This window comes from Phalangium opilio, unplaced genomic scaffold (assembly GCF_054372755.1).
Source record: "Phalangium opilio isolate 3A_F unplaced genomic scaffold, DU_Popi_V2 ptg000048l_1, whole genome shotgun sequence".
In the NCBI taxonomy this organism is placed as follows: Eukaryota; Metazoa; Arthropoda; class Arachnida; order Opiliones; family Phalangiidae; genus Phalangium; species Phalangium opilio.
The window spans coordinates 5,512,372-5,532,666 of record NW_028324170.1 but is presented as its reverse complement, the minus strand read 5'-3'; the positions used below and the strand labels follow the sequence as shown (position 1 = coordinate 5,532,666).

The 20,295-nt window shown below is 36.8% G+C and overlaps 3 protein-coding genes across 8 annotated transcripts; 2 read left to right on the top strand and 1 right to left on the bottom strand.

The window, feature by feature from the left end:
* Positions 1-346: 346 nt before the first annotated feature.
* On the bottom strand, positions 347-7,196 carry LOC149673958 (uncharacterized). Of its 3 annotated transcripts, XM_089839782.1 has the most exons (12): positions 6,999-7,196; positions 6,291-6,588; positions 5,865-5,951; positions 5,487-5,657; positions 4,433-4,508; positions 3,247-3,399; positions 2,881-3,154; positions 2,513-2,804; positions 1,793-2,193; positions 1,565-1,691; positions 1,339-1,371; positions 347-1,072 (listed from the first exon to the last, which is right to left on the bottom strand). In XM_089839782.1, exons 2-12 carry the CDS (start codon positions 6,556-6,558, stop codon positions 816-818), a joined length of 2,139 nt encoding a protein of 712 aa, XP_089695908.1. In that variant the 5' UTR covers positions 6,559-6,588; positions 6,999-7,196; the 3' UTR covers positions 347-815. The 3 variants fall into 3 exon arrangements, with proteins under 3 accessions (XP_089695908.1, XP_089695910.1, XP_089695909.1); XM_089839784.1 differs by lacking the exon at positions 5,865-5,951 and having other exon boundaries at positions 6,999-7,194; XM_089839783.1 differs by lacking the exon at positions 1,339-1,371 and having other exon boundaries at positions 6,999-7,187.
* Positions 7,197-11,346: 4,150 nt separating this feature from the next.
* On the top strand, positions 11,347-16,392 carry LOC149673957 (LITAF domain-containing protein-like). 4 transcript variants are annotated; one of them, XM_089839763.1, is made up of 6 exons: positions 11,347-11,531; positions 12,416-12,530; positions 12,731-12,814; positions 13,061-13,129; positions 13,199-13,343; positions 14,093-16,392. In XM_089839763.1, exons 2-6 carry the CDS (start codon positions 12,425-12,427, stop codon positions 14,199-14,201), a joined length of 513 nt encoding a protein of 170 aa, XP_089695889.1. In that variant the 5' UTR covers positions 11,347-11,531; positions 12,416-12,424; the 3' UTR covers positions 14,202-16,392. The 4 variants fall into 4 exon arrangements, with proteins under 4 accessions (XP_089695889.1, XP_089695891.1, XP_089695890.1 ...); XM_089839764.1 differs by having other exon boundaries at positions 11,517-11,655; XM_089839765.1 differs by lacking the exon at positions 12,731-12,814 and having other exon boundaries at positions 11,350-11,531.
* A 534-nt stretch (positions 16,393-16,926) lies between these two features.
* Positions 16,927-20,284, top strand: LOC149673956 (astacin-like). Its single transcript, XM_089839757.1, has 9 exons — positions 16,927-17,792; positions 17,878-17,925; positions 18,002-18,048; positions 18,495-18,570; positions 18,832-18,949; positions 19,036-19,439; positions 19,502-19,633; positions 19,708-19,964; positions 20,131-20,284. The coding sequence occupies exons 1-9, from the start codon at positions 17,693-17,695 to the stop codon at positions 20,221-20,223; spliced, it is 1,275 nt and encodes a 424-aa protein (XP_089695883.1). The 5' UTR covers positions 16,927-17,692; the 3' UTR covers positions 20,224-20,284.
* The last annotated feature ends 11 nt before the right edge of the window (positions 20,285-20,295 follow it).

Genomic DNA, 20,295 nt, shown 5'->3' with positions numbered 1-20,295 from the left:
CGTCGCGCTGACGTGAGTTTTCAAGAACCAATGAGATGCTGGTTGTAATTTAGAGACGGGGATTAACTCCGGACCTACGTTTGGACTGGAGATAAAGCTGGAAATCTGGTGAATTTATACCTTCTATCTGAGATACTAGATATAACTTCTTGCTCTCGGTAAGTCTCTAGCATTACAAAGTATAGGAAGTGTCATACTTATGGAAGATATAACTTTTGATGAAAGAAAACAGACCTCGTGTACGTTTCAGTGGCACTAAGCCATACACTACAAGTCGCTTTACCAACTAATTATGTTCAACAATGCTTGTTACAGCAGTAAGAAGTTAAAAAGAGTACAATTAAACTATGAGAAGTTTTTTTTTTATTGGTTAAATGTGTACAAGGAAAAAATACTAGAAATTTTTCTTAAATTTCCCATAAATGAAAAAAACACTTAAGATTTAAAAAAAATGTTATTTAAAGTTGGGTATGTTGGAAATATGAAAATTACCTAAACTGTAATAACAATCAATATGGGCGGGTGAAATATTTGAAATTATAATATAGTCCGTTACAGGCTTGTAAAAGGACACAATTTTTGCACTACATAAATTTATCAATGTCTTTTCCAAAAATGTAAATTGAGTAATCGCCAATTAAGCGCTAATTAGTAGTTTAAGTTACTAATTAGGAGTGTTTTAATATGCGTGAAAAGATCATCTACTAAAAGATTCATTGATTACAATTACTTATCAATTGTTTAACTATGATAGTTAATCGTAACAAGAATCTTTCCGTGTTCTCGTGGTCCATTTTAAAAAGTCGGTTGAAGATTTAACTCGGGGGAGGCGGTGGCGGTGGAGCGGCTAAGAGATTTGGTAATACATTCATATCGATGGCGGATGAATTATTCCCTCCCATCGCGCCGCTTGTTGGTGGTGGCGGAGGAGGTGGTACCCCCATCATGGGAGGTCCTGGTAAATATCCCATCCATGGATAGCCACCTCCTGGTACTTGGTTCATACCCATGCCTTGTTGGGGATTTCCTTGTTGCTGCCACGGATTCCCTCCCATTTGCATGTCACCTAATTCTGAAATGAAATTTTCATACATTGGTCAACCCTCCATAACGAACTATTCACTAATGTTCAGGCGGGTTCCCTGTTAAATGGAGGGACCGAGTAAAATCACCACAGTCACACACCAAGAACACAAATATATTTAAAGGAAGAATGAATAGTTAGTATTGAACAAGAGTATAGAGCCAGAAACATAAAGGCACAATAGAACAGGATAGAGAGTCTTTCAACTGCAACTTAACACGTTACTTCAAACATTTGTATTTAGTTAACATTACCATTTCCTTCTTCAGGCCATGCTTGAGCAAAAACTGTAAGGGTTAAAATTCTAATATGGTCATTCACTAATATTAATAAGCAGTTGTTAAGGATGGTGATTAAATTAGAAATATGAACATCGTGAAAATTTTTGAGCTAAACAAACATCTATATTTTCGTAAGTTCAATGTTTGAACAACAAAGTGCAAAATGAAAAGAGAAAAGTCAGAAAACAAATTAACTTGCCTATTCCAGGGGGCTGCATCATCCATGGCATAGCCTGCATGCCACCTTGTTGAAGACCCATCTGTGGGTTGCCGCCTTGTCCTAACATTCCAGGCGGAGGTCCCATACCACCCATGTTCATACCGCCCTAAAGACAATCAAATATTTAATCATAGTTGAGAGTCAAACCCATATGAACAACTCATCAAGGTTCGTTAAAAAAAATAAAGCAAAGAAAAACATTCTCACCTGTCCTTGATTCATTCCCATTCCACCTTGTTGCCAAGGAGACATCATCATATTGGCCATAGCACCACCCGTACCAGGCGGAGGTGGAACTCCATTATTGGGGGACATCATACCGGGTGGTTGCATGGGAGGTGGTCCATTACCACCCTGCATCTGTTGCATTCCAGCCGGTTTCCCTCCCATAGACATCCAATTAGGTGGTGGCATACCACCTCCTCCATTTGATGAGTTTGGAGGCGGGGCCATAATTGCCCTTGGAATGCCTTGTGGCCCGGAAAGAGCGCTAGGTCCGCTATTGTAATTATTGTTTGACGAATTTTTAGGTACAACTGGAGGTCCTTCGCCTAGCTCAGCCATTAGAGACATGTATTCTTCGTCTATTTTTGATTTGTCCATACCTCCTATGAAAAAAAATAGCAGAACTGATGTTACCAACATGTTTTCGTCAAACTTACAAAATTAATTAAAATAAAATACGCAGACTTAATTGTTCTTAATGAAACTTAAAAAGGCACGCATTGAATAGTTACTCGGTAATTTAAAAATATTCCGAAACTTAACTTCACAGTAGTTTTTCACTATAACAAGTCGAAAGGCAAACAAAAACACCATGCTCTTTCTATGGGAGCTAAGCCTAAATTGTGTTTTTCTTTTACTGTCCCTATTGCTTTCTAATAGTAAATTAACACTTAAGCCACACTATTTAAAATAACTCCTTACCCGCTCCTCCTCCAACAAAAGAGTTGTTTCCAACAGCGGCTCCCTTCTTTTCACGACAATCTCTGGCAATGTGTCCAGCCCCACCACAATTTGTGCAAATGACATTGTTAGTAACATTTGGTTTATCAGGACACTGCCAACTACGATGGTTTGTAGCGCCGCAATTTGTGCATCTTGGACCTTCATTTTCTCTTAAGGTACCATTCAGTAATGCAAGTTCGCGTAACTGCATTCTTCTTAAATCATTTTGACCTTCCGGAACTTCTACACCTTGTCGTATTATTTCTCGAATCTAGAAGAAAAGGTTTATAGGTGATACCAACTGGTAAAGTTCAATAACATTTGTTGATATCCATTATGTTACTTACTCTGTCAATAGCTTTTTTCACTGCCTCGGGATTTGTAGCTGTTACAAAAGCATGAAGTGGTTCATATTCACCAGGTAAAGGTTGACCATCTTTTCTTCCAACCTTCCCCTCTTTAACGGAGCCTTTTCCTCTAATAATAATCTTAGCTCCTGTTTCTTTTTCCATGGATTTCAAGGTGTTGCCACGCGGTCCGATAAGTAAACCCACAAAATTAATATCAGGATGTTCTTCTTGAGGTATCATTACTTTTTCACAAACTCGAATCATCGGTGGTCTAAAAAAAAAAAACAATGTATTGAATTCAATCAAATTGATCTCTCGGTGTCCGCCCCCATTAATTTTCATTGGCAAAACGCTTTCACTTACTTGTAATCAGCGGGTGGTTTATATTCAGGATTAACTTTGAACATTTCCTGAATATGAGCGTGGCGGTCATCCTCGAGTTTCTTTCTCGTTCGATACTCTCGAGTATTTAGCCGCTTGCCCTCGCTGTTGTAAATAGGTTCGGGAGACGGTGATCTGTTTAACAATGAGAAAAGAATTCCAAAAGAACGGGGGGATTATTTTACAATGAAATTTAACAAAAAGGACAGGCCTACTATACAAAAAAGATCATGGTCTAACATTTTGGGCTACGCTGCAATAGTGACATTAGAAAAGCTTTGAATTAAATACCGGTATAAAATGTTTTTCTCAAAAAAAAAAAAAAAAATGATTTCAGTTGTGGTAGTTGTAAGACAACTTTTGATTGGGGATACATTATTTATCTGCGACTATCTCTTTAAATAACCCATATGTTTTGAGTGTGTCATACTTCCTAGCTAAGTATATTTAGTGTAAAATCCCCCTTCTCCTATGGCTTAAATTCTTATATTAAAATTCTACCAAATTATTCATGAGTGAAACTGGTTGACACAAAGTTTTAATAATGGCGAAGTCGTGTTGCGTAGTAGCTAAAAATTGCCTTAGCGAAAATTAAATTGATTATATTATATTAATTGAAAAATTAATTATAAAATATGGCCAATTTCCCGCGTTGGCTGGAAAATTAGGCTAAAGTCAATGGAAAATAATATAATTATCACTTATTAAATTACCGGTAATGGTTGCTTAATTAAGACCTAAAAAATGTCATTACGCGCAATTACCTTTATCAGAGCCTAACAAAACTAATTGATTATAAAAATTAGTCAATTTTATAACGAAATTTCATCCCATCAGCCATTGAGTGTAACTAGAAAATTTTATAACGCAGAGCACACGCGTGTGACATTAGTTTCGATTTCTGTTTATGCGCGAATGAAAAGGAATTCAATAACTTTAATGAAGGTTTTAGAGGGTCAGAATAACCGGCATTTTTAAAAACAGTTCCAAACAATATTGTTTTTTTTTTTTTTAAAGCTGGAGACAAATGGATCATGGGAAGAATTTCTTTTAAATGGTATTAGTTATAAGCTTAAAACTAATGCGAAAAGCTTAAATTGAAACCAAAGTGTTTTTTTGTTTTTTTTTTTTTGTAGTTTCAATAAACGTCAGATGCGTCTTTTCAAACCTTTCTTCGGGAACTGCGGGAATTCCGAGATCGCCTGTTCGCAGTCGCCGGCTTATTTCTTCGATTTGGAGCTGCACTGTAAGAGAGCCGGTTAGAAAAAAAACGGGGCCAAAAAGCCCAAAATTACACTCAATTCAAGGTAACAACTCCTCAAAAATAATCACTAATTAAATGTTTAAAGAATATAATTTAAAGAAAAAAAGAAAAGGTCTAAGCATGAGGAAAAAAATAATATTAGCTAATTATTAGAATGATTATTATCAATATTTCAGTATTTAAATACTGATTCAAGCGACATGATAATCGCTTTCTGCTAAAAGAAGGATTAGGTTAAATTCAATCCTTTTAGGGTTAAATATGGCAGACGGCGGTCCGCTTCTTAATCCCATCAAGGTGCGTCCTAGCTGGATCAGTTAGGAACGCTAAATTGTACCCACCATTAAGAAGAGAAGTACGCACGTGTTTCACACATTAAATAAACCACAAATTTATAATGGTTAGTTAAACCTAAGTAACCTTAGCTTATATGCTGCCAAATCCTTTTGTTAGCAGTATATTCATTAATAATAAACTGATAATGGTGCATGTTTAGACTATTAAAATGATAATCGCCCCCCCCCCTTGCTAAACCTCCAGCCTTATTCCCAATGACACCGGCAAGGCTTAGCAGTGAAAATACTTCAGACCATACACAATTTTGTTTTAAACAACGCAACCAAATAATTTTTGCTTGCTTGGTGGGTTTACGAGTTAATTATAATTGTCTACTTAGTAAGCGCCCCTCTAATGTAGCGTCGCTAAGCCTTTGCCACGAATATTGGCAAGGCTTAGCAGTGAAATCACTTTAGACCAGGCACGATTTCATTTTAAAAAAACAACTATTAAAGAATGGAGCCAAATCATTTCCTGGCTTGCTATAAGGTTTAACGAGTTAATCATAATTAACAGTCAACTTAGTAAGTCCACCACTAATCTAGTGTTGCTAAGCCTTTGCCATGAACACTAGGATTAAGATGTAATTAAGAAATTGTTGAGAAACGAGTATTAAACTTACGTAAATAGGCCTTTTCCTGTTCGGGCGATAGATTGTTAGGGAGAACTGTTGGCATTCCCGGTATGAAAACCTTCTCCTTCTCGTCACCACCCCACCGACTGCGCCGTTTACGTTTACGATCACTTCCACCACCCGACGGATTCTCTTGCGAAGTCCAACTGTTGCTAGAGTCTATAGCAAAGCAAAACACCAATTATTGCAAGTTTTCTGATTTAAATGACATTGGAAAATTGGCAAAAAATATTTTATTCAATAAGTTTATTTCAAAAACTGTTAATGCCACAACATAAAAATGAAGGTATTTCTTTCATTGTTAATGCGACTTGGTTTTAATATCGTAGAAACATCCTAAAATCTATTTAAAATAAGAGTTAATACCTGTTTGCATGGTGGGAGGTTCTGCATATTTTGCAGCAAATTGGGATAGAGTGTTGTACATTTCCAATGAAACTGAATCTATATCGTCTTGAATAATAATCACAAAATTTACAGATTTACTAACAAGACCCATTAATGAGTCTTAACTAATTAATATTTAATCAAAACTCAAATATATATGCAATTAAGATGGGCTAGAGATATCTAACAATTTAATTACCAGGTAACTGGCGGAACTAAAAATTTATTTGTCATATTAAGACACTAACAATACCTCAAATAAGGTTAACAACTGGCAATAACTATAGTCCATCCTTCAGAAATTACAAATTATGAACTACTGCGGTATCAACAAGACATAAGGGATATTGATGATATATCAAAGGATAATTGTTCCCATTATAAAAAAAAAAAATAAAAACTCACCATCATCTTCACGTTCTCTCTTGATACCACTAGAGGTCATGTGATTACTATTATTGGAGCTGGTATTTCCAAATGTGGGTAATGCAGGGTTGTTTGATAATGAAATGTTTGACAAGACATTGTGATTAGCCAAACTAGTCATGGGACTTCCGGCTATTCCCGACATGTAACTCGGTTTAAGCAGAGATGCTTGTTGGATTTTTGTGATGTTCATGGCCGGGTTGAGACGGCCAAGTGGAGTTGTGTTGGCTCCAGTTGCGTTAGACATCTCCAAAATGGAATGAGTGTTTAATTCAACCTATCGTTAAAAAAGTAAATGTATTATGTTTACGTTTACTAACGCGTGATAAGGCTAAATGTGGATATTCTTAATTTAAAACACGTTAGAGTAATTCTATAATTCAAATTGATAGTTAATTTTAATTGCTATTAGTTACTAGTAACTTTAGTCTTAAGCTGTCCAAGGCTTATGTGGCCTTTACGATTTAGCCCATAGAGGTTAATTAATGTTTAGCCACACTTATTTTATCTTGGAGGAGGGATGTTTATATATTTCATTAGGAGACAGTTAGGCCTAATTAAATTAGTTTCATTAAATAAGGTTAATTTAACTATTAGGCCTTGGTCATATGCATGCAATCATGCTCCATGGCGTGGCCATTCGTGCATGCTTACGTTTAACTTAAATATGTGGTCTACAAAACTTACCAAACAATATTAATACTTCTCTCCAAACTTTTAATAAATTGTTTTGTGACTCTTTATATAATTAGGTTTTAGCATTAAATCATTATTAATTAAAACAAAGCGTAACAACAACGATGGTCATATGACACCCATTGACAGCACATAAGTAGAATGGCGGGAGGCAAGTAGCAAGATAAGTAGCAGGGCTGCCATGTTTCATTAAGACCAAGCACCATCAGCCAATAAAAATTTACAAAAAGCAATCCTTCCATTTTAACTCCATGTTCCTAGTCACTTTCTAGTCAAGTTGAAGTTCAAACCGCATAAACCAGGGATAAGGGAGTCAGATGGATTGGAAATGATGATGGGCGACCTGCGGCACCATATCTCTCCCAGTGTACCTCGCGCACGCCCCTACCCTTCCGTAGGCGATAGCTCCCGGTGACGGATTTTAAAAATTTTTTTTTCTTCTGAAAGAGAAAAATGCGACAAAAATTATGGTGCAAAAATTTTTTGGGGCAAACAATTATTAAGGAAGATAGAGCTAGTTTTAATTTTAATTGCCCTGGGTAGAAGATGGCACAATTTATGCTATAAAAAATGTCGACTGCTTATTTTCGGCTAAACCTAACCTAACCTAACCTAACCTAACCTAACCTAACCACACCTAACCTAACCACACCTAACCTAACCTAACCTAACCTAACCTAACCACACCTAACCTAACCAAACCTAACCTAACCTAACCTAACCTAACCAAACCTAACCTAACCTAACCTAACCTAACCTAACCTAACCTAACCAACTGTAAACATGAACGTTTTGGAAAAGGTAATAAAAGTAAGGTAATATAGCTTAAATTGTTCTGTTTTCTGTCCAGAGCAATTAAAATTAAAACTAGCTGTATCTTCCTTAATAATTGTTTGCCCCAAAAAATTTTTGCACCATAATTTTTGTCGCATTTTTCTCTTTCAGAAGAAAAAAAAATTTTTAAAATCCGTCACCGGGAGCTATTCTTGAATTTAGCCGCTAAGTGCTGCCGCGTAGCGCCATTTTATTTGAATGCGAACTAGCTTCTATTTTTTGAGATAGAGGGAGCGTCCTTTACAATTTCGTCCGGCACGACCCTACCTAACTGCTAGGGATGATGGGAGGACTATGGTGCCGTAGGTGGGGGTACAAAGGCAACGCTTAAGGTATGGTGGTTTCCACTCCATTAGTACCATTACTCTCTCCTTCAAGCATAAACTCCCTTATCCCTGGTTGATCACAGTGTGGGAAATAAGGATTTTTTTAAAACTGGACCTGTGGCCAGTAGAGCCTAGGTATTGGGCACGTTCAGTAACGAAAATCTCAAGGAAATCGCTGTTTTCTTGATGTTGACTTGATGGGCTCGAGACGTCACAGTGACGTAAAAGGTTGTTGAACGGAAAAATCACATTTTGAAGTTAGCGCTGTTTTCGAAAATGGGGTTGGGGATACGTCTTACTGGCCCTCAAAACGTTACGAAGCGCAAATGGTTCTTTTCCACTATTAACGAGCTCGCAAATAATGAAATTGTTTAAGAAAATTATGTCCATTTGAATGGTAGAAGTAGTTTTGTAAAGAAAACTAACAATTACTGTTGGAATAGCATTATTGGAATTTAATTTTTAAATCCCGCGCCAACAACAGTCAAGCGTACGTCACGCCATCAAAAAAAAACCATATCGATTAGATGGTTTTTCTGATGAGCAAGCGCTGAGCATCATGACGTGAAAACCGGAAACGCGACAAAGCGTACAGTAGTGAAAATCTGGCATCGCTTAGTAAGCGCTGTCATCAAAGAGGGTTACTGAGGCTACGTTCAGTAACTGGAAATCGGAAAAAGCCGTTACCGCTACCGATGTGTATTTTTCCGAACGCTACGTCAGAGTGACGTCAGACGTTACTGAACGATTTTTTTCCTCTCTCTGTTGCGTTTGATGATGGTTTCATGATGGCGTCTGCTAGAGATCTTGGATTGAATCGAAAACTGTTATTTTTGTTATTAAATGAAGTATCTATTATGATGAAACGGAATTAACCTTAATAGCAGTTGAATCGAAAAGATCTAAAAAAGAAAAATGTGTTATTGTTTCGCTAGTGGCTTTGGACTGGATTGCTCGCCATGTTAAACTTCAATTAATGACGTCATAAATCCGATTCGCATCGAAAAAACCTGCTCATCCAGCCGCTGTGATCGGTGTCCCATCGATGCGTAGCGTGACGTAGAAACCGGAAGTGCGAAAAACCGTACAGTAGAAAAATCGGTCTCCGATGCGCGCAGCGCTGCGTGCGCTAGCAGTTACTGAACGTAGCCTGAACGTACCCATTTTAATTAAAAAACTGGCCACAGTGCCACCTACCATTTTTAGCCTCAAAAATCAGGCTTTCGTAATTTATGGCCAAATTATCTATTCTTGACAATATGTGCTATGACATAGGCTTAGTAGGTTAGTTTTTAGAGGTATGGGTATTTCAAAATATTGGAGTCCTAAATTAAGAACTATTAGTCTTTATTGAGTAATGCTAAATTAAAAAATTCGACCCGTAGGTAGGAGGGAGTTGGCACTCCATTGTTATCTTCCCATACACGCTAATACAGTCAAAATCAGCAGACTGCCTTTCCCAAACAAGACTACCGAGAGATTATCTTCCCTTTAGCTTCACTTCATCTACAGATTCTACACTGTGTGTAGAGCGTAGACAGACATACGAAACCCACCCATAATCCCACTCCCAAATACACAATTCAGGCCAAACAAGCAAACAGCATAGAAGCAAAGACGAGACAATTTTAGGGATTAATCCCATAGTATTTATTTAATGAACCAAAATGTTGAGGGGGAAAAACTTTGAATTAATTAAGTGGCCACCAGGGCCAGTAGACCCCAAAGCGTTTAATTTTTAAACTGGCCCAAGTAATTTTTAAACTGGCTATTGGCCTGTGATTGTGCCTTATTTCCCACACTGGTTGATCATCTCCCTCTAAGGCTTTTAGCGTCAGCTATCGGAAAGCTGTATATTTGAATTACTTTAATTGCTTGATTTTTATCTAAATTAATAAATAAAAAAATAAAAAGTATTTTTCTACCGAATTTCATAATAAAAATGAAAAAAATTTAATAAAAAAATTATGCAAACCAACCGCTGGCCGGATTTGAGCCTTAACTTTTATTCTGCAACAATAAACTAAAGACTAACAACAATACTTTCAGGTCGGGAGAGTGGCGAACTCCTGTAAGCCAAGCTTCATGGCGACTGAAGATGAAGGAATACGACACGTGTCGACTATCCTACCCTAAAGGTGCCGACTGCCCCGTGTCCGCCGGAGGTGACTTGACCCCAAAACCCCATCCGTCACCTCCCAAGTAAACTTCACTTCTTCTACGGCTCTAATCGCCCGATACGACAGCAAGACGGTTGTATAGTATACTATACAACCTTCTTGAGGACAGTAACTACTAACAAGCAAAATAGTCCTGAAGTTCGGAGTCGGAATGCGACTACTCGGAACTACTGAATTACATTTTAATATTTTGGTTTTGGAGGAAATGAGAATATATTTACAACTCAACTCCCTTATCCCTGGCATAAATACGAATATTTCCAGAGCTTTAAAAAATCCCTATTTCATTCCTAAAGACGGGACATTCGAAATTTGAATATTTCGGTATCCATATTCTAAACCGCTGATTGGATAGGGCCATTTTTCTGCAACTTTTCTTTATTCATTTTATTTATTTATTTTATTTTGTTTAAAATTTATAAGCCAAAAACCTATTTTAGGATTAAAAATATTTAAAACTATTATTTTCTTATAAAAATATTTAATTACACATTTAAAAATCAGTTTTATTTATAGTTTTAGCTTTGGTTTTAGAGGTCCCCACGATTCGTCAGTTTGGCCTATTTCATCACGTTTCCGCATTTTTTTTTTTTTTTTTTTTTTGCTCCGGTTTATTTGCAACGAGGAATAATCTTTACTTGGAGTAGAAGTTTTGTTTTAACAAAAATTAAAATCTTTCAAATTTTGTCTATTAGACATCGTTTGTAATGAATTTGAGGGACATAATCAAATTGTTATAAATCAAAGAAAAGAAAACCCGAACACAGCCCTTTTCATTCCAAGTACAAATATACAAATCACTAAATATTCAATGATGAAGAATTGTTTTGAGAAACTCATGAATTAATTTATTGGTCCAATTGTCCACTGACCCTTCCCCTCATTCAATGTTATTTTTTAAAATTGGTCAAAACAATTTTAATCATTTTTCCACTTCCACCTCCTTATTTCCCATCCTGGCTGTTTATTTTTTTTTTTTTTTGTTTGTGTGTGTCTGACGTCACTCTACGTTTGTGTGTGCTGAGCAAGAGCGAGATCGGTCGTAAATCGTAATTTCCTTTTAATTTAGTGTGTGTGTTTAGGTGTTAACGGAGTGTTAACCACGATTACTAGCTATTAGTTGAAGACTTGAACTAGAAAAGACTGAGGTTTTGTTAAAACGATTGAATCCTGACCTAATTAAAGTAATTATATATTTATACGAAATATTAAGTCTAATCAGTGCTTTAAATCTCAAAGAGAAAAAAAAACTTGGGTTATTCGGATTTCTATTTTATATTATTTTTTACGTTATTTCAGTTAAGCTGAGTAAGTATTTAATTTCAGTACTGATACTGGTGTAGTAATTAATCTCTCGGGTTAATTTGCTTAGTTTTAAATTTTATCTTAATAAAAGACGTGTTACGTTGAAGGTTGCATCACACGGTACAATACGTTTCTGATCAGAGAAAGGAAAAAATAATAATAAGCATGTTCTTCTGCCATAAGGCGTTTAATGACAAATAGAACGAACAGTGTTGAATAATGGTAGAACATTGGGGTTAGGTTAGGTTATGGTTTTGATTAGTTTAGATTATAATAGAGTGCTGTCAGTTGTGACGTCAGATCCAAGGTTAAACGTCACGAGTCTGCCTTTAGCAATGAACGGCCATGACAGTTACCGTTTTTTCTTTATGGGAAAACAGCATGGGTGACGTCACACCGGCGTTTCTGACAGCACTCTATAGGGAGCTAACAACTGGCTTGGGGGAAAGAGATAGTCTGACGTCACTCATCCCCCCCTATGGTTGGCATTTTTGCACGTAGAATACTGTTTCCAACCGTTAGGGGGATGAAACTCTAGTAAGAGATAGAAGGGTGTGACGTTTCAGGGCCAGAATAGTTAGCTATATAACAACTGGCTACAGGGAAAGAGAAAGTCTGACGTCACGCAGCCCCCTATGGTTGGTTGAGGTCTGGTTTGCAGTCTTCTAGATGAGTAGCCATTATTGAGCCACATCCTTTTCTCCTTGTTGCGTCACTAAATTTTAGTTATGTGTTGATTTACATTTCAATCATGTTTTTCTAGGTTAGAAATATGGCGCAAGAACAAAAACCAACCAGTCCTTATCCTGAACCACCACCGCCTTACAGCGCTGCGCCACCTGGTGTTAATTATCCAATGCATCATGGACAGCCACAAGGTTTGTTAAATCATGTTAGAAATGGGGGTAATTCAACAATGTCATATAGTAGATATCACGTCATCAACCCTCTAATAAAGTCTCATAAACAGATTCAAAAATCTCATAATCATATTTAATCAACACGCTGTTAAAACATTGCTTTCATTATATCCTAACTAACATATTCTGATATGAAATTTGGGTTTTGGTACGTACAGCGGTGGACCACACACTATTCTTGTCAGCGACTCAACCTAGTCATCCGCCTCCACGAGGTGGCGTCCCTGTATTTCCCATGGCGGGTCAGTTTACCCTCTATCTCGCACACTTACGTCACCTCTCTAGCCTTGAAACTAAAACTCTCTAACCTACACTCCTTATCGAATAATTTCTTCGCATGTTTTTCATAAATTTGATCGAAAAGTGAATGGCTAGATGTTTAGACGTAATTTGTAGTTTCACATTGTATTTCTCTATGCGTAACAATTTGTTAGTTGTTAATAGTTTAATTAGTTCCATTTATATCTAACACTGGAACTTGTTTGTAGGTGGTTACAATCATATGGCACCAAATACAGCTCAAACACTTGTAGTTGGGCCTCCCGCTTCAGCCCAAGGTACAAGGATATTTATATCAGAAGCTGATCGAGAGAATTCTTATAGATTAAAATTTTATATTCCGTCAGTTGTTTCAGTTGTCAGTATCGCTCAGTTTGGTCCCTATCCAATGCAAATAACTTGTCCACACTGCAGTGCCCATATTTTAACCGAGACGACATCGTCTCCTGGCTTATTGACATGGTTATTAGCTGGAGCTCTAGTCTTTTTTGGGTAAGATAATACACTAACTAGTGTTGGATGATACGCTAAAATAACCAATTCTGACGCGGATTTTTACTTTTGCTCTAAAAGTAAAAGTAATAATAATACCAGTAAAAGTAATAACAGAAGGGGATAATAGAAGAAGGATGCCACTCTGTATCCTCTTAATGCTTTAGTTATGTAACGTCATTCTTCCCAGGCTCCCCCTTTTAGTTTGCTTTCCGCTCATCAAACTACGAATGGGCATCGCACCGTAAGGTGAATTCTATAATTGTTTGGCACTAAGTCCCCAGCAATCATCCCACAAACCTCGTCTTGACGTGGGACAAAAATTCACAAGCGCGTCTTGCCAAATATTTAAATGCTAATAGAGTAATGATGAGGGAACTATTTATCGTGTATGTGATTCGGTTTAGTAACCTTTCTCCAAATGATCCGATGTTGGGAAGAGTGACGTTACACTTACACCCCTTGTGGTACACTTCTCTCGAAGAGAAGTATTATATTCTTCTGGTAATAATAATAATGCTAGTAAAAGTAGTAATACTAATAATAATACTAGTAAAAGTAGTAATACTAATAATAATACTAGTAATAGTAATGTAATGTAATGTAATGTGAAGGACATGCCAAAAAAAGGGGAGAACAAAAGAGACTCCCTGTATTGCGCCTTCCATGAGACGCGCGTTTCGAATTGCCACTCTTATTACTATCATTTAGGTTGCACTTAACATAATTGCAACGGATTTTATTTTTAGATGTTGGTTTGGTTGCTGTTTGATTCCGTGCTGCGTTCCCGAATGTCAAGACATAGAGCATCGTTGTCCAAATTGCAAAGCGCGTTTAGGAACATTCAGAAGGCTCTGAAAAATTTTTTCCATGATACAAGATGACAAACTTATCTGTAAGATTAGTGAACGCGCGTTAATGTCACATACTTTTTACGTAAGCTGATGGAAACAAACAAAATTTGGGATTGTTTTGTATTTAGCATTTACAATATTTTTTTTTTTATATACACTTTGAACTCTTATCAGGAAGATTTAAAACTATAAACCAGAGAAAAGGGTATGATTTATTTATGGATCTGTAAAACTCCGCACGCCCTATTTCAGTGATAGTTTATGTTAAATATACATTACAAGTAATCAAAACGCCACCTCATAAATTCAAGGTTAATTGTGAAAGTTACTAAAATCGGAGAGCTCACTAACTAACTAGTTTTATAAAATATCTGTGAAAAGCTATGTTCAACAGAATTTCAGTACTTTTAAGACAACCTGATCGACGTGAACGTTTTCTCTATGAAAGCAAAGTTTTGATAATACTTTAATGCATATTTTTGAAGTCCCAGTACATTAGTCTTGAATCTCGTTAATTTTCCACTAAATAAATGAAAATCTTCTTCACTTTCCACGTTAATCACCTTTGACCAAATTATTCCCTTTCGACTTCTCTCTGGTTTAAAATATAGATTCCTTCTTCCAAAATTATTTTTATCTCCGATATAACTTTATACACATTTGCTATTTGTTAATTTTTCATTTGGATCACTGCAAAAATCTGAAATTTCCCTCGAATCTCGAAAAATACATCTCAAATTTACTAAAAATAAAAGAAAATCTCGTTTTTGATAAATTAATATCTTTTTTTTTTCTGATATCGAAAGAATCTCTCTTATTAGCAGACGATTTTGTCAAATGGCTTCGTTACTTCGTATCCTTTAAATCATGGACTAATCAATTATGAAAGCGTAATTTCGTCTGCTAACACGCGTAACAGCTAATTTAATTAACGTAAATAGTGCTAGTTTACTTTATCAGTTTAACTTACGTTAAAAGTTTTGTTTCGAACAAATTATACTCCCTTTTACGTATAAAGCTACTAATGCATTGATCACTTTGCGTGATATTTTGAAATAAGGAAGGGGGTGGCAAGGAAATAAAATTTTTCTCGATTTTAAAATTAAAACTAATTAAATATCTATACAAAAATTAATTTTATATATCAGATGCTATCGTATATTAGAACAGTTTAATAGCTGCTATTTTTTATTCCAACTTAAAAATCTTATTTTCAAGTCATTTACAATGAAACCGCTCGAAAACTTGGAAAAGCCTAAAATAGATTGTCTCATTTACTAATTAAATTAATGAGAAAGAAAAGTGAGAAAAGTATTTTTGACAAATCTACGATACGATTTCAAATTTGAAAATGAATTTTGTTTTTTTTTTATATTTTCCTTAATATCGAAAGAAGTAATACATTTTAACCACAAAAGGGAAGGATTGTAAGATCTATTTGGGAGAATGAAGCTAAAGAACCTATAGTTTTGGGCGCGAATCCCGGGAAAAAAAATACCATCACTTTTTAGTTGCCTAATGTTAATTATTAACCTAACCCTAAACCAACCAACATTAAAACTAAATGAAATAATGTTTTCTTAAAAGTAGAACGACTTGCGCGCCGCGATACTTTTCCGTAGTGTAAGTTGTTTTTAAGTATTATCAAGTGACACTGAACATAAATATACGTCTTTATTAATTCCTTATCACAAAATCACGTGATTATGTACACTCGCGTACCCTGAGTGGGTCTAGTTCAGAATTGGGTTAAATGGTTTTTATAAATTAATGAATTGCGCCTATTTTAGCTTCATTCTCCCTTTAATTAACTGTTTGGGATTTTAAAACCCTAGATACGTTGTTAAATAAGTACCTAGTTCACTATGGTATAAAAAAATCTATTACTTCTTGATAACAATTAAATGTTTTCTCGTGTAATATTACAAAAATGTACATGTATATTTGAATGTCACAACGTGTAAAAACAAAAATCGATAGAGACGTATCTTCGAAAGTATTTAGTCACACGAGTCATAATTATACCGCGTGTTTCGTATTTTAAGAAGCGTGATTGATTATGTCCTAAATTGAAATACAAATTTTTTATGTTGTACCTATTATTATTATCAAGACTGTATATCTTTGATAATCGCTTAGCTGAATATTTTTCGTCAATTCATTTGAATTTTGTAATAAAGCAACGCAAAAACAAAGTTGAGTGTCGCTAAAAACCGACTCCGATAAAAGAAATCGGATGCCTGGTGGATGGCAATTGCGTAATTAGTAATTGCACGGTTGGATTTAACATTCCATTTGCATTAGATGTATGGCAAGTTCAGAGCTCCCAGAGTACCTATAATACCTATAAATACCTATAATTCTGAGATGGTCCTATAAATACCTATAATTCTGAGATGGTCCTATAAATACCTATAATTCTGAGATGGTCCTATAAATACCTATAATTCTGAGATGGTCCTATAAATACCTATAATTCTGAGATGGTCCTATAAATACCTATAATTCTGAGATGGTCCTATAAATACCTATAATTCTGAGATGGTCCTATAAATACCTATAATTCTGAGATGGTCCTATAAATACCTATAATTCTGAGATGGTCCTATAAATACCTATAATTCTGAGATGTTCCTATAAAAACCTATAATTCGTAAGGGGCAAGTTGATTTGGGGCGGGAAAGCCTACCTTCCAGGGGCAAGTTGATTTCGGGCGGGAAAGCCTACCTTCCAGAGGCAAGTTGATTTGGGGCGGGAAAGCCTACCTTCCAGGGGCAAGTTGATTTGGGGCGGGAAAGCCTACCTTCCAGGGGCAAGTTGATTTGGGGTGGGAAAGCCTACCTTCCAGGGGCAAGTTGATTTGGGACGGGAAAGCCTACCTTCCAGGGGCAAGTTGATTTGGGGCGGGAAAGGCTACCTTCCAGGGGCAAGTTTTTGTGGCGGGAAAGCCTACCTTCCAGGGGCAAGTTGATTTGGGGCGGGAAAGCCTACCTTCCAGGGGCAAGTTGATTTGGGGCGGGAAAGGCTACCTTCCAGGGGCAAGTTTTTTGGGGCGGGAAAGCCTACCTTCCAGGGGCAAGTTGATTTGGGGCGGGAAAGCCTACCTTCCAGGGGCAAGTTGATTTGGGGCGGGAAAGCGTTTCACGTTTTCACCCTGTATTTACTGTCATAAGTAGATGATCAAACCATGATCAAATTCATAGTGCAATCAAATATTATACTCAAGTTCACGCGCACTTGGTAAGGCGCATCATTTCCGTGTTCGGAAATGGTAAGCACCAGAGATGTGTGCGCCCACCTTTAAATCAAAGTCTCCTTACCACTCAAGACACCCGGAATATGTAATGTGTCCCCTACTTTGATGATATAATCAATCATAAATAATAAATAGGTCTGGTACGTGTAATATCTATCGATCACCGGCCTTGAAGCGTCCTATTGTCTTATATCTGAGTATTACAAATCGTCTTGTTAAAATTTTGAAGAGCTATATAAATGAAGTATGGGGAGTTTGGTTACTTCTATTCCACGTGTGTTACCACCATGATTAGGCAACTAAGCCTAATTCTAATTTTGGTCGTTGTTAGCGAGTCTGGTAAGATACATTCATTGTTAAGAGCATTTTGTTACGAGCGAGCGCTCTGGTATTTTCAAAAGTTTATTTGTTTTCGTCGTTTTAGATGCAGTTGCATTGCGACACCTTGGTGACGAACCACTGTACAATGCGGGTTAGTTTGTTCACGGATCTATTCCTGTAAATCTCGAATGTCGACTCAATATATTTTTATCCATTCTTGTAATCAGGTTTATTCGAAGGAGACCTTTATGGTGTTGACCCGTTCGAAATTAAGGTAGAAAAAATTTATTGCCGATATTTCACTTCTAAAAACCATAAAAACAACCTTGATTCCTTGCTACGGACTTTTTTCTGTGTAAATGAATAATAAGGCATTGAACATTTACGTTAGGTAGAGTTAAGATAATGGGTTTCGAACACAAGCTTTGTAAGTCCGGTGACCAATGACTTTGTTTCATTTGGTTTCTCTAATTCAACCAAATTCAACTCATTAAATTTCTCTACTTGCGCCTGTAAACCTTTCCTTACATAACACCAACGCGTTTAGGATAAGTATCGTGACTGGTTGCCGGTGAAGATTTCCACCCTGTATATATGCGATAAAATCTAACGTTAGGAAGAATTTTTTTTACGTTTTGAAATGCAGTTTTGATAAATCCTGAAAGTTTATGGTGTGTTTGGAATTAAATGATTTGTCCATTTTCATGTTTCTAACCGAAGTTGCGCACCGCTATAGTTGATAACAATCTCCTATGGCCTGATGGAGTAGTGTATTACGAACTCTCAGAAACCGCGGGTAAGATCAGGAAATAGACCATTTCGATTAAACTGAAAGGAAAGACACGGGTGTAATACTTTGCCTTCCATCTCGCTTTTTGGTGCCTATGCTATAGTCTTTTTTGTATTATGAAAGTGCACGGAGACGGCAATGTATCACCCTAATTGTATGTCCCGATACTGAGCGTTGCCTACACCCTTTTTACGTCGAAAAGTTCTATTATAGAAGTGACACTTGGAATTATGTGTGTATGAAACGAAAGCAATTTTGTTTCTACAGAGGACATCAGAGAGTATATTATGGACGCGATGGAAGAGTTCCATCAGAAAACGTGCATTAGATTCAAACCGAAAACAGCGTCTACTAAGGATTACGTTCGAGTTCAGTGGTCAACTGGGTATGTGTAACCACGCATAGCTTGAAGTTTGGACCTCAAAGCCTTTCGAAGTAAAATTTTCTTTCCACTGTTACCTTTACCTTTAGATGTTGGTCTTTCCCAGGCCGCAAAGGTGGTATGCAAATCTTGTCCATCGGTGATGGTTGTCACTACAAAGGGACCGTTGTTCACGAATTGGGACACGCTATTGGCTTGTACCACGAACATTCGCGATCTAATCGCGACGACTACATCGAAATTCAATGGAATAACATCAAGAAAGGACAAGAAAACCAATTTAAGAAATTAAAACCTCACGAAAATAACTTTTTGGGCGAAGAATTTGATTACAAGTCGATCATGCTTTACGACGAACGCGCTTTCTCCAAGGATGGCGAAGCGGAAACCATTAAGGTGAAACAACCCGGAATTGTCATTGGACCAGTTTGGAAACGAGATAACTTGAGCGATAGTGACGTCAGAAGGGTCAACAGGCTTTACGAGTGCAATGGTAATTGAACTGTATCGAAATCTGTCGCCGGATTAGAGTACAAACGATGCAATATGTCTCAGGTGAAGTACGACCAGATCCTCCACCAGTACCCGACTATCTTTGCGATTTTGAAAGCTTTGACGATGAAGATTGCGAATTAGGGGAGCAAACTGAATTTCAACGAAGATTTCGCACTTTAGGCGGAAGAACTGGTAATAAAATGATCGAATTTTAATACAATTAAGCCTAATTTGAATTAAGAACCCCGCCCCCTAAATTTTTACAGGAGCCGTTTTGCTGGCAGACGCCAAGAAAATGTCGGACACTAGCCCTCAAATCTTAACACCGTATTTCAACTTGTACGGAAAACCAAATGGATGCTTTTCATTTGATTATTACGTGTCCGGCAAAGATGTCTACTATTTCAACGTCTTGGGATCGGGCAAGGATTCGGGAACCATTTTCGAAACGAAAGAGAAATCCGAAGAATGGAGGCGTTACACCAAAGACGTCACGCCACAAGATGAACCATCGAAATTCAGGGTATATATTGTATTTGTTTCGTCAAAAGCGCAGTTCCCAAGGTGCGATTAACTTTCGATAAAATTGCGGAATTTCAAGGTATAATTGCTGTAGGAAATTGGGAATTGTGCTTGTTGCCCGAAGCGGGCTAATATCTAACAGGGAAACCATTTCTCCTGTCTTGCAGTACTACATTGGGGCTTTCTTTAAAAAGCTCGGTGGCGATGGTATTGTAGCCATTGATAACGTATCCTTCAAATACAGTGCTTGCGATAAATAATGAGAGATGAAACGTAAATTAAAAAGTTTTGAAAATTGAATTGCGACATTTATGCCTAGAACCGTTGCCTCT